This window comes from Leiobunum rupestre, chromosome 1 (genome assembly GCF_980474605.1).
Source record: "Leiobunum rupestre chromosome 1, qqLeiRupe1.1.hap1, whole genome shotgun sequence".
Classification (NCBI taxonomy): Eukaryota; Metazoa; Arthropoda; class Arachnida; order Opiliones; family Sclerosomatidae; genus Leiobunum; species Leiobunum rupestre.
In genome coordinates this window covers 11,352,450-11,370,953 of record NC_143384.1, presented here as the reverse complement: position 1 = coordinate 11,370,953, position 18,504 = coordinate 11,352,450, and the positions used below count along the sequence as shown (strand labels likewise).

The 18,504-nt window shown below is 32.8% G+C and overlaps 1 protein-coding gene across 1 annotated transcript; it reads left to right on the top strand.

Moving 5' to 3' along the window:
• Positions 1–676: 676 nt before the first annotated feature.
• LOC149961086 (uncharacterized) lies at positions 677–16,082 on the top strand. The gene is made up of 6 exons (XM_090167583.1): positions 677–694; positions 1,171–1,286; positions 1,460–1,526; positions 13,171–13,338; positions 15,058–15,269; positions 15,986–16,082. Exons 2-5 carry the CDS (start codon positions 1,282–1,284, stop codon positions 15,118–15,120), a joined length of 303 nt encoding a protein of 100 aa, XP_090023709.1. The 5' UTR covers positions 677–694; positions 1,171–1,281; the 3' UTR covers positions 15,121–15,269; positions 15,986–16,082.
• Positions 16,083–18,504: the final 2,422 nt, after the last annotated feature.

The following is an 18,504-nucleotide window of genomic DNA, read 5'->3' as shown; positions in this document are numbered from 1 at the left end:
TAGCTGTTAAGCAGACGAAAATATTCTAGTTTACGTATTTTATATTTATGAAAATATGTGTAGTTGGCGCCGCGGCTAGTTGTACGTCACGAATAACTTTCCCCTACCTTCCTCTTTTTCGAAATCCTCTAGTATTGCGGGTTAGCAACAAACTTAGGCGAAGGATTTTTATCGGCCTATTCGCAACCTGGCTACTTAGCATATTTCTCCAACTTTCCGTCCTTTTTTACGTCCCATGTAGTTGGGCTTCGTTACTCCTGAAGGGAATCCCTCCTATGCTCTTCAAGCTCCCACTGTTTGGTTGAAAGTTGATTCCTTAAACGCTTTCATTATGGTTCGCCGTGACCGTCTCCTTGAAAGCGCACGCAATGATCTTCCCGATCTTTATTTTTTTCTGAACCAATGTTACAAGCCCTCTCTCATCTCGTTTATGTCGAAGCGGTGCTATCCTCTTAGCGGGGCGTTCATCAATGTGGGTTTTTCAATGCTCGTCTCAACGGGTATACCCTCTCGAATGCAGCTTGCGCTAAGTACCTGATAGCAGCATTTTTCTATTGTTAATCAGTTACAATTAATTAATCCCATAGTTTGTTTATAAAAACGTTTTTTTCTTGAAAACGATTAAATAATATTTCGCTCAATTTGCAGGTTCAACGAAGCTATGAACCAAACTTTAAAGATTTTATACCGAGATGTAAGTTTCCAATGATAAAATTAAGGAATGTGAAAAATAATTGTAATATTAATTAGATAATGAAATCAAATGCCCATAGAAATCACGTATTAAAAGTAATGATATCGTTTTTCTGATCAGACAAGTGGTTTTTAAAAATTTATTTATACAATAAATTTTACTGCTGATAATTGTTTGGTGAATTTCTAAAATAATCAATATAATTAAGTTTTTCGATCAATTACTTTTCACTAGTGGGTCTTAGATCACTAATATCTGAGAAAAAGGTTTTGTATAAAATAGAGCCAATTAATATAACTTAGAATGTCCGGTAATTTTTTAAATCTGTATTTTATTTGAAGGAATATTAATCTTTAATAGAAATGCTTTTTAACTTATAAGGAATAAACACTTAAACGACAATTCCTACAAAAATAGGCATAAACATGTAATGTGATGTTTGATACATTAACTTCGTTTTGATTTCACGTTTTCAGCTTCCATCTTTACTAGAATTTGATCGGGATATAAACACATTTACTAAAACGTCATTTAGCGCACCCTTTATTTATACAGATGGCTTTCAATATATCTTACGTCAAATTAATATGAGGTAAGAAGTTAAGCAAGTGGTTAAATTAATTAAAAATTAATTTTGTTTATTTTAATTGTTGATTTAACGCTTACGGTTAAATATGCACTTTGAAAACATTATATCTCACAAAACCCAGCATTTTAAATCTGATTTTTTTAAATCATGTAATAATGTAAATACATTTTGGTCAGTTTTGAGGTTGTGCCTTTCGATTTCACACAGAACTGGAATTATTACAGCAATATGGCAGCTGCAAAAGTAAGTAACGTTTACGTTTCCAAGATAAATAAGAAACAGTGGTTACGTTCAGTGTAGCTCAACGTTAACAACTTTTTTTCACTGAACGGTTTCTGTTATTTCCGGTTTTGACGTCACGTAGGTAACGTTAGCTCAACAAACTCAATGATTGAAAGAGCAGGTTTCTTTGTTGTTTAACGGAATCGTGACGTCACAGCACACGGGAACGCTAGCTGCGGACGGCACAGCAGACGATATTTTATAAAAATTACAACAATCCAATAAAATCGTTCAACAGGACAGGATAAAAAGTTTCAACGGAATCAACGCAAACGTAAAACGGTGTAAGACCGTTAAGCTTCACTAAACGTAGCCATTGACGTCGATAAGATGTTTTAGAAGGCTTATATGCAGCAGAGGATGATAAAATTAGCGAATAAGTAGATAAGTCCATTATGAAAGGGATAATAAAACTAAACCCTAAACAAATTTGAAGAAATTTAAAAACTTACTTGAAATTTCTTCAAATTTGTTTAGGGTTTAGCTTTATTATCCTTTTTATAATGGACTAATCTATTTATTCGCTAATTTTATCATCCTTTACAATGCAGTCCATAGGTGGTTCCTCTTAACTTATATGCAGCTGACCGTGATAAAGATTTGTTTTTATATTATTATCAATTGTTTCATTTTTTATTGGTAGGCTCAGGCATTTTTAAAACTTTCACTGTTAAATTTTCGGTCTTTGTTTGTTAGTAAGCTAATTGTTTCATTGGTTATTTCCTGAAAAATAGAAAAATATTTCATGAATTTGAAAAATTCACCAGTATTACCTTTTTCATTGAGGTAAAGCAAATTATTAGACAAAAAATTTCTAGTGAATAGTATAGAGATTCGGTCTACTATCAGAAATTGCACATTTCAATTTAAAAATAGACTGGTAAATCTTAAATAAATAAAAGTTTAGCAAATTAAATTAATTTTGGACCAAACCAGGAAAACATTTTTATGAAAAGCAACTCTGAACGATTTTGTGGTATTTATGATAAGATCTGTGTTGATTTTTTGCTCATAATGTCATTTCCCTTACAAAAATAAAAGGCTGTAACTTGACTGCAGATGACATGCTTTAAGACTGTTGGTCTGTAATTAAATTACAATTTGGCTAAACTGAGCTGCAATGAATTTCAGTAGAATTTCAGTGTCAAACATGACGATTGTTTTTTTACTGCATTTTTTTTAGATGCATAATGACTTTAATAGCAGCAATTTTACCATATTAGTCCTTTTTATGGTGACTGGAATATTACTACAATTGCAGATTATTGATATTGAAATATGACTGCATTGTAGCTGGAAAAACATATTATCTTTAGAAGATGTAGTGTGACTGCATTTAGTCTGCAATTTGTAGCCTTAATGCGAGCTGTAATATTATTGAATGTTTGCTGCAATAGAAGTACTTTTCTCAATTATTTCAAGTTCATAAATGACTGAGCTGAAATGAAGTTACAATTGCAGACTTACAAATGCAACTATATTTTGTCTGTAATTGAGACATTTATATATTAAAATATCCAAAATTAGTAATTTTAGAATTTAAATAAATTTGCGACTTAATTACTTTACAATAGTAGCGCATATATAAGTTTAGAAAAAGGGCTACCTTGTTTATGGGATAGCAAACAGTCCTGTTATTTAATTGTTAGAAATTCAACTATATGGACTGATCCAGTTAATTTTACAAAATTGGTTATGGTTGTTTGGAAATTATTCGTTCAATAGCAATCCGCAATCAACTATTTCAACCCATACGGTTACAAAGTCGTGATTTCCGGAAAGGTCTCAAGCCCTAACTCCTTACTAAAGGATCTACTATAGCAGTTTTTTAACGCTGAATCAGGAAAAAGTATCACTGATTTGGAATTCTAAATAGGTGGCATTGTATCCATAACACCAGAATTTCGTCAAAACTTTAACATTACCAGCCTTTTTTTCTTCGGTGAAATATTTTCAACTTTTGTCAGAGTTCATATCTTAAGTACATGTAGTCTAACAATGATTCTATGGGAAAAATCGTCGAAAAATCTACCGTTCGCTCTCCAGAGGGCGTCGAATGGTGGAAATACTAATAACTATTGCTTTTTAATTTTGAGTAGGTGGTGCTGTATTGATAACATTGGATTTCCTACTTTTCTACGGGGAAATACTATAACTTTTGCCAGTATATATATTTGCATTGAAGATTAAGTAAAACAAAATTATCGGTTCTCTCTTGGAAAACTAGTTTGTTACACTCGATAACTTCATAAGCCTATTATTTAATTTTATCTCGAATATATTACGGGGCAAGATCAATTTAATACATACCTGCAAATAAGTCCATTATAGAGATAATTTGCGGCGCTTTCGACTGGCGACTACCATTTTTATTATTTTCTCCGTTATGACCCCCCCCCCCAAGTCACCTTCACACTGGGTAACCCCCAAATATCACCTTTAGTAGGATCTTTCAATAGGATGAAAAAATAATATTTTTTTTCCCACATGAGCGATTGTAGATTCTAAGCCTTGCCATTTTGCCCGTGTACTTTTCCTAATTTTGATCCTTTAAAGCTTTTAACTCATAAAACATAAAAACTAATTAAGCTTACCTTTAATATTTGTGTTCTCTGAAATACAAAGGAAATGAATGGTAATTATCACAAAGCCCTAAAAGTTATATCCCTCGCTACGACTATTTTTTTCAATAATAGAATAAACAGTAGGAAAGTAGATACTGTATGGAAAAACGCTTTTCATCAACAGGGCTACCAGAACATTTTTACGAGCTTCAATTTCAGACGCCGCAAAAGGTCTATAATCTAAAGTTAAAAAAAGATTTATCAATATTTTTGAGAAATACTCATTTTTGATATCTTTAATTTAAATAATATACTTCTACTCGAGCTTGCTGGCACTTTACAATATTTATCTTTGCTCTAAAGGTCTTATTTTTCTGCTGTAGAATATTTTGTCTTTGTTTAATAATAGTTGTTTTCTAGAAGAGCCTAAGTTAATTAAAAAAATCGCATTTAATAAAAAAATTAACAATATTATTATTATATTATTCCCGGGTAGCAAAGTGAACGTTGCTGCATGGTTGAGTTTTGGTTTTATGGTTGATAAAGCATTTTTAGTTTATTATTAACTATTCGTCTACGATGATATTTAATAACTGCAAAAACCAATTTCCAGCAAGAATTTCATTATGGTAAAAAACGAGGTTAGTTTATTGATATAAAGTCAACGTTATTTATTAGTTATTAACTCAACTAATATTTATCTCATTCAAACGCGTAGCATTTTGGCTTGAAAACTTGTTATTCAATTACAATGTATAAGCCATAAAATACATAATACTTATTATTCGCCCTAAAACCAAGATTTTGGTTATTTGTACCTTCGAAAAAGTTATAACTACAGAAACTAGTGCATATTTTATACTATGGTAAAAAAATTGAACCATGGACACTGTATCTCTGTCCATGATTGAACGCCAACGTTTCGCGGAAACTAACTCTTCTTGAACACAGCCAGCTTTGATCTCTAGCGAACAGCGCGTGATCAAAGATGGCCGTGTCTGACCGTTAACGACGAGCAAACTGAGCAGCATTTGAAATAAACGGTGTACACTTTAGACGAATAATCGAAATGGAAGAGAAAGAATGGTAAATAAATTTAAAATGCTCTTTTTATTCACTTATTTAGTTAGGAGGAAATATAAAATTAGTAGGTATTTGTTCAATTGAACAATAACTTTACAAATAACCCTAGGCGACATACCCGGCCTACGCTTACAATCATTTTGGTTGCTTTGGCAACATGCATGCAGGAATGAGGGAGGCCCAAATTAAACTACATGTGTTGCTAATTAACATAGTTTTAAAGGTTTTTTTCTGTATCTAGTAATATTTATAATAGTTTTATATTTGAGGTGTTGTTTCCATTTGCTTTTAAACATAAATTTTGGGCTTAAGAATACTTATTGAGTGTATTCAAAGTGAAATTTTAGGGTATTTGCCTGTTAAAATGGATCAAAATACACTAGGTAAAGCCTCGATTACAATTAAAAATTTCCTAATTAGTTGTAAACAAAACCTTGCCAAACAAATTGCATAGTGCGCAAACAAATAATTGTGTGTTGGTATCATGAATTATAAAACTATCATATTCACACTTCGCAATTACAAATTGTTTACAACTAATAATTGTTGAGCGCAAACGCCCCTTATGGCTGTTGTCATCTCTTTAATGAAGTGCAATCGCTTTCAAAAAACCCCACTTAACTTTATTTTAAATATAATTAAAGTTTGGTTTTGAAGGTGAATTGTTATGTGCAATATTTTCTTTCAACAGCTAAACTGATTTTTTATTTTATTTTATGGATTTATATTACCTGGAATTTATTCCAGAACAGGTTTTTGATTCAGAGTACTAGTTCATTTATTCTTGCTCAAGCCCAGAACCTAAAATTATCTAGAAAAATGATAAATATAGATTTAAAGGAGTCAAGATGAACAGGTAAATTAGTTCGTAAATTCAATATTGTAACGAAAATGAAAAAAACTGAAATACAACAGGAATATCTTCATATCTGCGAATACTTTCCTAACTCAGAGCCAAGACCTCTTTTTATAAATTATAACCCCAGGAGCATTTTCGGGGCAAAAGATAATCATTGCGTACGCAGTTTTTCGAAGGGTTGGCAAAACCACCGTGTGACGGTGAGCGTTAACGGATTGATTTGCGGTTTGGTTTGGTTGGTCTTTTTTCGTCAACGCTCACCGTCGCGACAGTTTTAACTCAGTTTAATTGGATATTTCGTTATTGTAATATTTATGTGTAGGTTGTGAATGTTGAGTTCGTATTGTGACGGTTGTGGGTGTTGAGTTTGTACTATGATTGTTGTGGATGTTGAGTTCGTGTTACGACGGTTGTGGGTGTTGAGTTTGTTGTGATAGTGTTATGATGGTTGTGGATGTTGAGTTTGTATGGGCGTTTTCTCTCCAACTTTTTCGTAATGACTTTGGGACAGGCCGAGTGCTGAGTGTTATGGAACCTCTCAACGTCCAATGGGTCTGCTTCGTGCAAGAGATGTACTCTAACCACTCAGCCACCAACGCTTGTTATCTTGCGGTGTTTTTCTAAAAAACAGCTTTGGCGAATGTCCTTTACAAAGTTATAACATTAGGTACTATAATTTATTCTACATCATTTTAATTATTTATAAGTTATATTAATCTTATATTTAATAAAATATTTATAAATTATATTAATCTTATATTTAATAAAATATTTATAAATTATATTAATCTTATATTTAATAAAATATTTATAAATTATATTAATCTTATATTTAATAAAAATATTTATAAATTATATTAATCTTATATTTAATAAAATATTTATAAATTATATTAATCTTATATTTAAAAAATATTTATAAATTATATTAATCTTATATTTAATAAAATATTTATAAATTATATTAATCTTATATTTAATAAAATATTTATAAATTATATTAATCTTATATTTAATAAAATATTTATGAATTATATTAATCTTATATTTAATAAAATATTTATGAATTATATTAATCTTATATTTAATAAAATATTTTAGTATATTAATGTAAAATTTTATCGTGATCAGGAATTGAACTCGGGTCGCATTGTAACAATGCGGATAGTTCACCGCCGAGCCATTGACTTCCTTAGGGAAAATATTTAAGTAAAGGAACCATTATGATAAGGCGGGTTTTTTTCTAAACGGATTAATACAATATCTTTATATATTGTTAATTGAACTTTTTTGTTTATTCTTTGTTACGGGTTTTTGTTTTGTTTTAAATTTTTGTTAAATTCTTAACAAAATTTCGTTAAATCACAAAAAGTAGTTCATTGTTACCTTTTAATAACGCTTTGAAAAAGGATAATTATTCAAAACTCCCGCGGAAACTATATCAAAGTAATAATATAGCGCCACCGTGTGGAGAACTATCAATCAATCCGGGTAAAAAATATAATCTCTTCAATTTTTCGAACTTTAGTCAAATCTCGGCGGGTCAAACAAAACCCAAAATAAACGTATATATGGCCGTTGCCGTCAATTTAGAAGATATAGTCTTTCTTAGTTCTTGGCTGTCAGACGAACTACTTCAGGACGGGGTCCTGATGTTGGTCAAAAGTTATGAGGTAACTTTGCGGTTTTAATTAGTATGTTCGGTCTTCGGTCAAGAAAAGAGTTAAATTGTGTTTCGCGTTTGGATAGTGAGTGAATGGACTTAAGTGTATGAACAGTGCGTGTTTAAGACTGAAAGTGTTAAAGCAATTGTGAACTAACTCAAGTCAGCTGTAAGATAAAATTGATTGTTATAATTTTTGGAATTGGAATAACCTAATTATACCCTTGAAATTATCAACTCCACCTGTGAGGCTAATTAAGTAGATTGGAAGTAATTAGTAGCCAACAGCTCTCAGCTGTTAATTAAGACAGAGTTACAGTTAGGTAGTTTGAATTTAGTTAAAATTTATGATATTTACTTAAGTGTAAGTGTGTTTTGGTTTATTTTTCAATCACGATGAATTAAGACAAATCTAGTCTTAGACACTTGAGTACCAGTTCTGTACAATTACGTAGAAGCGATATATATTGTTGGGTTATTGATGAAAGTTAAATCTAGAACGTTCCATAGACTGTTCTGAATAAAAATAAACATTTATAATTTTGCATAATTATGGTTGCCATTTTATTTTCTAATCACTCGCCCACAACATTACAGTTCTGGCAATCCCGAATCAAATAAATTTTTGATAAAACGGCGACGGGAAATTATTCTTTTAACAAAATTTCGATAAACTATCGTTTAATTAAAATCGGCCCGATTCTGTTAAAATTATAAACCAAAAAGCGAACGGTCGTTATAATACCCTCTGTAGATATTTCTTTCATTAAAATTTGATTCGTATTATATTCAACTGATGAACTTGTACTGTAAAAAGGGTTTAATTCAATTGTGCATTGTTATAGTACGTCTAACTCACTGTTGTAACTACTTAACTTATGATATTCTGAATAAATTAAAATTTGTCGTTTCGTCTCAATTATTATAATTATAATTAAAATTTTATACCGGGCTGGATAGAACTGGGATAACATTTTTAACAAATAACTCCTAATTGCGGAGATATATCTTTAAGGGTTATCTCGAGAAATTAATACCACTAGGGAGAATTCTTCCGAGGAGAGGTATATTTTGGCTTGCCAACTTGTTTGGGTTTTACGAGACTTGATATTTTTTAGTTTATACTCATCTGTTCTAACAAAATCTTGATAGCCTCGATCTCTATTCAATACTGTTTGATTTCTATTGATATTTTTGTGTAACCCTTAAGTATTCAAACATATTGTAATGAATGTGGCCTAGGTCGTTTCCGGAAATAACGACTTTGGGGGCCTGAGGAGCGGAAACGGTAGATTTCCGGAAGTTTAACCCCATTGAAACGTTGTTCCGCACAACGAGTTCTATCAATTACTAAAGTTTGGCTAAAATTCACCGAAACCCATTTTCAATGTAAACCGTGCGGGGTCCTTTTTTAGAGGTAAAATATTAATAATATAAATAATTTAGGTTATTTCATGCATTCGGTAAACTTTTACAGACTGTCGGAAACACGGTCATCGCACGCTAAGTTGCTCATGGTAACAAAAAATTTTAGCTTTAGTTAAATAAACACTTGACAGTAAACCTGCCTTCAAGATAAAAGCAACTACTATCCTATCAAAAGCATAGGCCAATTGAAAGTCTTTAATAACCAGGGTTTAATGCATGTTGGGAGATAATTAAAAAAAATACAATTTACTCGCCAAGTTAGCAGTTGGTTTTGGTTGATTAATTACTTTGGGAATTATGAAATATAACCAGATGGTGATTCTAATATCGGAAACACTATACAGCGTTACTTTCTAACATTATACAGTACAAAGTTACTGTAATAGGACTGCCAATTGCCTTCGGTTTCCCCTTTCCATAAAAACGTACGATTATAGTAAGTATAGGGAGATGTTTGCTTGCATCTAACCCGGCCACCTGACATTTAAGGGCATTATAAGTTGCTAGATGACTTGGGCCTAAGGTGGTGCCAGCTGATTATGATTGCCACTGTAATAGGTCTGTAATGAGTTAACACTGAAACTCAAGTTTACTATAATGATGTTAATTTGTGCCTGCAAATACACTCTGTAAAATACAACGCGACTGAAACTGTAAAAGAGCTGCAATTTGACTGCAAAATAACGTAAGTTGGGCTACAATGTGACTGTAACTGTAAAAGAGCCGCAATTAACCTGCAAAATATCTGTAGAAGTGCTGTAATTGTATTGTTAAGTACCTGTACTATGGCTACAATTCGACTAACCTTAGAAAAGCTGCAATTCAGATGAACACAACCGTTGCTGCAAGGAAACTGCAAACGAACTGCTTTGCATCCACATTGCAGCCTTAAATTTTTGTTAGGGTTGGCTGCAATTTATTTTGTAAGCTCCCTGCAAACATGCAGGAATTGGCGCGTTTACAGACATTTTGCAGCTACTTTTAGTAGGAAAAGCAGTTTGAAAAATATTCTGGAATTTTGCTATTCAAAAGCACTATTTCAGCACAAAATATTTTGTACGGGATTCTAAAAAATGTCATTTTCTCAAGTTTGTTTTACTTTCGTGAATAAACGGTCGAAAAAGACGTAACTGACCAACGTCTTAGATGTTAAGCAAATGGTAACCTATCATTTCTTGTAATGATTGCTAGTAAAGCGTCAGTACAGCTAGAGATTGGGGACGGTTAATCGATATCAATGTTTAAAGTTATTTTTTCGGAAAAAAATTGTGAACAAAGAAATTTACCGGTTAATATTTCGGAAAATTATTAAAAAAAAATATCGATTAATTTTACAAATTTATCAAAAAATTAATCGGATCATACAGAAATATAAATTACTTGGTCAAAACGTTTTACGAATAATTTGAGAGCTTTATCTATTGAATAAAAGTTAACCATCCTCGACCTCTAAGTTCAGCACCACTAAGGATACACACATAAATACCACGTAGATCTTCTATCAAAATAGATCTGCTTTAAAGCAGATAATTTTATGACAAGTGATTATGTAGAACGAACAGAATATAAATCGCATTACTACTAAGCAGGAATAAATTGATAAATTTTTAAAACTATCTTAATGTTAATTTGGAATTGGTCTAACTACATAATCATTATCATATTAATCATCAAAATTAATACCCAAGGTATCACCTTAGGCCCAAGTCATCGAGTGACTTAAAATGCCTTTAAACAGGTGGCCGGGTTACAATGCCAAGGACTAGGAAGGAGGGTGTTAGTGATCCTCTCATGCCACGCGATACAACAGCTCCCTACATTTACAAATTACCTTTAACCTCCACAAGTCTACTCCGCCAACCCACTTTCATCATAAGAATTATCTATCTTAAGTTGGACTGGGTGGTTATTGGGTACTTTCCAGAAAAAATGTTCTGCTATTTTACAAAATGAAGGCACACTATCTTTGCTACTTGCTCACGTCTTCTAAAATACAGAGCTTTTTTGTGCTTTACAACCTATTTGATCAGCCTAGTAGTTGTACCTCACAATCACATCGTGTATTTATTAACGTTCTTTATTTACTCTTCTTCCATAAAATCATACTACTCGATGAGCTAGCGAGTGATACCCGATCCGAATCATCTTACCCTTTTTTAGTCCCGTATGAACGAATTTAAACACTTTGTAACGGGATTATTTTTATCCCATTAACAATTTATTTATGCTCCGGGTACTCGCATAACTGACACTATTGGGGTTAGCGAGTTAATAACTTTTACTTGGCTCAAAAATCTTAGGGACGTGTTTCGGCTTAACTACGAAGGAAATAAAACTATTCATTGAGAATTGCCATAGGTAAAATTTAATAGTGACTCCAGAAATTAATTTCATTCAACAACAAAACAAGAAATGGCACAAAGGCCGTGAAAAGGTTATACACTGAGATACATAACAAATTAACCCGTAGGGTTAATGTCAGAGGCATATAAAAATGGTAACTTGACCAAAATACTAAAATAGAATAATTATTAAAACTACACTAACAATGTTCTACGCCCGAAGGCCATTGAAAGTTTTTGGGAGCCGTATTATCGGCTTATACCCCGATTACGCACCTTACCATAGTTTGTGGTTAACGCGGAAGTAGCGACGAATCGACATTCTGAGTTAAAATTATACTCAAGTGAAATTAAAGGCAGCGTCCAACGAGGTAGTCCGTCGAGATGGAGGATCGCTGGCTCCGGTTATCGCGGACCGCACATAGTTAAAGTTGGCGTCGAGGAACCGCTACCGAGAAGCACCGGTGAACACTTCGATGTCTTTATTTTAACTCTATTTTGGAGCGGTTGGTCGGTCTCTCTTGGAGAGAGAGAGAGAGAAACTCCAACTTCAGTTCTAGTTGTCGTTCACTCTCGTTCTCTTTCTCTAAATCACTGCTTTCTGGTTTTAATCAAAAGGGGGCCGCGACCTATTTCATCCGGGTCGGATATAGTGTCACTTGGACCCAATAACCTCTTGGCATCCATATTTGAATTGCCCAATAGGCCGAAGTGGGATGTACCAAGTCTAATGACCAAGGGGGCACTAAGTTTTGATAACCCCCAGGGTCAGAGGTCTTGACACTTTCGCTGGAAGTCGGTAAGGCCTGCACACCTCGCGCAAGATCTAAGGTCAGAGACCATAAATAAAAATAAATAAGCACTTTAATTTTGACACATTCATTTTTAAAAGTAATATAACAAAAAATACTTTAACATGAAAGCATCGATACCGATGCACACATTACTGGTTTTATAGCAATTATCAATTCTTGGAATAAGAGTTCGAAATTAATACTGAAACTACGAAACTTTATGGGACTAACATTTGGGAACGGGCGGCTTCTGACAATGCCTCAAAAGAAAAACAGGGGAAGAAATATCGGACCAAGGACACAAAAAAGGGTCGGGGAATAGAGACTATGCGCACTAGTCTTCTAAACCAATTTAGGGACGACTCTGCTACAGTGCCTGGGGCACCTTCGCGGAGGCCAATTGAGAATATAACAATCGTCAGAAAGAACGGCCAGCATTCAAACTCAGGAAAGATATTGTAAACGAAACTTAAGGGGGAGAAGCGTGAGAGGTATAATTGTTACTAAGAAAACTTAACGAAAGAGCAATATATTTCAAAACTTAATATTTGGGCATTACAACTTAATGGTGCTTTACCAACTATCTTAAAACTAAATCATACAACATGGTCATGAACACAGATTGACTGTTGCATGTTTCGGTCTTTTTTCACATGCCGAAAAACAAGAAATATTAAAATATTGGCTATTATAAAACATGTTTCCTTTGACAGAAACTAGTAATACTGCTTACGCCTAGAGCGATGTAGACAATAAAACCTTAGAGAGTTACTTACTTACTTGTCATATTTTTGTAGAGTTTTACCTCTAATTAAAATAGGCTATTATGAATATATAATAATCGAAGATATCAGAATATTTTCTTTGAACAGGAATTGGACTTTTACATGTCTTACTATTTTATGGGGCATGCGGACGTAAACTACAGTCTTTGGTCGTCAACTTTACCATTTATTCAACAATCAACTGCGATATTTTCAGGAAAACCTATGGGTTATCGGTCGAACGCCTGGGCGATTTTCACCTTGCTTCCTTGTCAAGTAATATTATAAACTCAATTTCATTGTCATTGATAAATCCATAACATTAAAGGCACTTACAGAAAAATATCACTTATTCTCCGGCAGTCTGGAAGTTAAAACTTTTGAAATACGTTAATTAGATATACTTATGAAGCTCCATTGTATGCATCTTAAAATTCTATATAAAAATTATAATTATTTTTAACGCACCACACTTTAATTACTTCTACGTATAACCTCTACTCATTCCTATTTATGAGTTGGTTTTGCCGCAGCATGCCAGCTGCCAAAATAATAATGGCCAATAACTGGCTGCTTTGGCAGTCGATTTACAGCCACTTAACAGTAGTGTAATCACTACTGCTTAAGAGCTGCTTTTGCAGTCCGTTTTCACCGACTAAACAGCAAAAAAAATCATTGCAGTCAATTTGCAGCGCCCAATTTAAGAAGAAATATTACTATAATTCACTTGCAATTAAGTGCAGTACCATTGAAAGAAAATCCAGATGAGCTTCCAATTAAAGCATACGAGCAGTCACAATACAGCTATTTTTTGTAAGGACAACCGTTTCAAGGAGGTAATTAAGGGAAAGTCCATTGTGCTCGAATGGAGTTATAAGACGCAAATTTTAGGAAGACAATGAGATATCGTGTGGATTTAATTGTCCTTCTTTGAAGAAGCATTCTTTAATAACACATTGTGGATTCAGTCATACTCTCCAAGTGTAAAAACTTAATTTCCACTAGAATGATATAGCTTTTTATTTCGGAAAGGGGAGGTTTGGGTACTAATGTTATGTTTAGTTTGTTTGTGCAGATTAGGGCAGAAGATAAACGTCTCTATTTTCATGAAAATGTTCGCGAACAATACCTGTTCTTAAAACATATCAAACGGTGATAGTAATTATAGCTGATGCTAAAAAAACCAAGTGCTACAGGGTAATCATTACTCCATCTATAAGAAGTTATTAATTTCCCATAATAATAGGCTTTTTATTTATAAATTTGGTTTCTTTCTTTATTTAGATCATATTTCTGGAGATACTTACGATATTTATTGCTGCAATAATCTGTTGTGTTGATGAGTTTATCCCACGATAAAAAACACTCAATAAGACTAGATCATTTCCGAAGACAGATTTTGCGCAACATTTAACGGACTGGACATATTTATCACTTTTCCAGTGTAAGCTTATTCGTATCAATTTAAACCATAGTCAAGGATGACGACTTTATTGGAATTCATGTTCTAGCGCAACATATTTTATATATTACCCTATATAGTTTTAAATTACGTACTGTTATAGATTAATGGGGGGTTTCTCTTTTCCTTAAAAATTTGTAGAGGTTAACGGTAATAGTAAAAGTAGAGAGCTGTTTGCTCGCGTGGCATGAAAGACTTTCCAACACCTTCCTTTGCATTGAAACCCGGCCAACGGTTTAAAATAATTTAATTCGGTCAATGACATGGGCCTTAGGTGAAGACTTGGGTATTAGCCAAGCTAATTATTATTATCATTAATCTGTTCGAACAATAACTTGTATCTAGAGTATATCACTAAAATTTATTATTCAATAGATACACAACAATTCCTACAAACGTTTTAAGTGGAGCTTCAGAATTATTTAACAACGACGCCTAATTACTATAAAAAGAGATAATGAACGCGTTAATATATTATATAAAGAATCTTTATTGTAATTTGCGTTTTAATATAATATTTCACATTTTCGCAGCCAGTCCAACAACACCGAGAAGAATTGCGGGACGACTTATCTTCTCGGGGTGGAGTATCGTAGTTCTGGTCATCAGTAGCGTTCTTGTGTCAACTCTTGTAAAAGAAACCACCATGCAAGGAATGCCAATTAGAATAGATACTTTGAGAGATATTCTTAAATATCCAGACCTCAAGCCAATTATAGAAACATCAATGATTAAAGATTTTACGGTATTTAACCTTTCCTTAAAATGAATTTCGCAATTTATTCAAGCATTTAATTAATAAGTTATAATCATTTTAGTATTTATTTAATCAGTAGTAATTATTTTAATATTTATATAATCAAATATAATTTAATTAGTTGTTATTAAGTTCATATTATTGTAGTATTTATATCATTGGTAGAAATTAAATCTAATTATTGTAGTATGTATTTAATTAATAGTAATTATGTTCAGATTAATTTTATTAAAAGAAATGTTTTAGTATTTATTTAATTAGTAGTATTTATGCTCAAATTTATTTAACTTGTATTAATAATGTGCAAATATAATTAGTAGTAATTTTTGTAGTATTTATTTAATAAGTAGTAATTTTGATATTAGTATTTTTATTATTAGTTATTATGTTAGTATTTTTATAATAAGTGGTAAATTTGTTAGTTTCTTTAAAATAAGTGGAAAAAAGGAGTAAATATTTTAGTATTCAGTAGTTGAATGTTTTTTTACGGAAAACTTATCTTTTACTGAGGCTAAAGGTACAAGTATAGATTAGTTATTTTCCCTCCATTCGTCTTTGGGTTGTTGAAATTGTTTATTTTAATCATACATTGAACTCTATTGTTCATTATGTACACTTGTTAACCGAATGCTTTTTGAGTAGAAAATTTAAAAAAATTATAAATCAAATTACCTATTTCTAAGAAACTCTTTATATACATACAGGGAAATTTTCGAGAGGTCAGTCGGCTAGTTGGAGAGCAAAGCCTTCGACATAAAACAGTAATGGATTTCACGGCTATGATTGATTGGTTAGACTCAGTACGAGCTGGAGACTCAGTGATCCTTGGAATGGACTATGGCTTGTTGATAGCTCTTCAAATAGTTAGTAACTCAAATACACCCGAATATTACATTGGAAAGGAATATTTTCATGAGCAATATTGCGTGTGTCTTTTTACAAGCGACTTATCTAAGGAACTCAAAGAATTAATAAACTATAGGTAACGCAATTCGCATCTACAATACCTAAAGCTTAGGAAATTGGCATTTTCGTCAATCGTGGATTTTAAGGGTTCCTGGGTTTATGCTAATAGATGCGTTTACATTTGGAGGAAAATAAGCAAATCTGATAAGTTAAGTAAATTTGGGTTATGTTATTAAAAATGGTTGAAAGTCGGTTAAAGTGCAAAATATTTTAACGGACAGTGAAAGGCCATGTCCAATGGCGGTTAAATCAAAGTTTTTTTCCATGAATCACTTTAATTTTTATATTTTCGATTACCGTTATTGCGTAAGGTATTTCAACTCCTTGATCATAGCAAGAATAGTTGGTGCCTGAGAGCACTTTGGTGATGGATTTTGGTAATATTCTCAAAAGTCAATTTAAAATCGAACAGCCAAAAAAATAAGATATAGATGAAATTTTCCAGTTAAATAAATTGATAAATATTAAATATATACTTTTCTTTAAAACATCTATAAAGTATAATTATTTTCCATAAAACAAACTATACGATATCATATTTTTACAACATAAATGTGTACTAACAGAATTCGATTAATATAATACTAATATTTAAAACATAATAATTAAAGTTTTATTCGCCTTAAAAATACTTTAGGCCATAGTTTAAAAAAATAATAATAATAATAATTTTATTTATCAGGAGAGAAAGTGCTATGCACTTATTGAATCCCGAATACATACTGTAGTAAATCCAAATAAAACTGGAAACCCAAAAACCAGAAATAAAAAAGCAAAATAAAATAAAATAAAATAAAAACAGATGAAAAGAAAAATACTCAAGTGTTAGTACCAGCCACGAAACTTGTCAAGACGCGACTTAAACGCATGAACAGCCGAGTTGACCTTTACTATCGATGGCAGGTCATTCCAATGGTTAACTACCCTTTGTGTAAAAAACATCTTCGAGAGAGGCTACCACATATCTTTTTAAAGATTGTAGGAGATTTGCGCCCTGACCATTAAACATCAAAAAAGTTTCAGTTGAGATGACATAATGACCATAAATAATTTTAAATGCTTCAATCAAATCAGTACGCAGTCTTCTGTCCTCGAGTGACAGAAGCCCCAAACGCTTAAGGCGAGTTGGGTATGGTAAGTTTCGTGGCTCGCCTCTGAACCCTCTCTAAATTGTCAATATCACACAAAAGGTGAGGGGACCAAATACTGGAGCAGTAGTCGAGATGAGGGCGTATATAAGAACTGTAAAGAATTTTAAAGGACTTGACACTAAAGTGTGAAAAAGATTGACGTAGCATATACAGTGCCCTCATCCCACGAGCGGCTGAAACACGACTATGAGTGTCTCCCAACATATGACCAGAGAGCATAATTCCAAGGTCTCTTACTACAGAATGTGTCTCTATTATCTGTCCCCGCAACCTATATTGGTGACATAGGTTTCTATCACCAGAGTGTAAAACCATAGATTTAGTTAGATTAAAACTCATACAATTGGAAGACACCCAAAAGTCGAGTGCGTCAATATCACTTTGTAGCGCTTGAGCATCAGTTTGACCAGAAATGCCACGACCAATTTTATTATCATCCGCAAATAGCTTCAGAAAAGTGTTCTTAATTACAAGTGGCTGGTCATTAATAAAGACAATAAATAGTGTGGGTCCCAACACAAAAAAAACTGGTCACATTACACCATGACGAAGAAACACCGTTTACCACAACATGTTGGTTTCTATCCCTCAAAAAATCCGCTACCCAATTGACAATAATGGGGGAACATCCATGTCAACCAGTTTACGGATATGTAACGAAAGCGGTACGGTATCAAAGGCTTTCCGCAGATCTAGATAAATAATGTCGACAGAGTTCCCATTATCCAGGCACTGCGTGACCTCTTCAATAGTAGATAGTAAATTCGTAAAGCATGACTTTTTCAGTATGAAACCGTGTTGATCGTTTGAGAAAAAAGACCGTTCAGTTAGGATAGATACCAGCGTATCCCTAACATGAGATTCTAATTCCTTACAAGGAAGACAAGTCAAACTGATACCACGAAAAGTATCTACCGCACAGGAGCTGGGAGACATTTTGATTGCTGTAATATTTGCTTTCTTCCACAATAATGGAAGTCGACAATTTACTATAGAACAGTTAACAATCTTTAGTAATGGGGTGGCTAAAACGGCAGAGCCTTCTGAAAGTAATCTTGGGTGAATGTTATCTGGTCCAGGAGATTTGTAAATTTTTAAGCGACTGA

What these genes read in the sequence shown, in the direction of transcription:
- LOC149961086 (XM_090167583.1), top strand. An exon ending in GCAATATGGCAGCTGCAAAA is followed by an intron (nt 1,527 to 13,170) that starts GTAAGTAACGTT and finishes TTCTTTGAACAG; the next exon opens with GAATTGGACTTTTACATGTC. An exon ending in TCACCTTGCTTCCTTGTCAA is followed by an intron (nt 13,339 to 15,057) that starts GTAATATTATAA and finishes ACATTTTCGCAG; the next exon opens with CCAGTCCAACAACACCGAGA.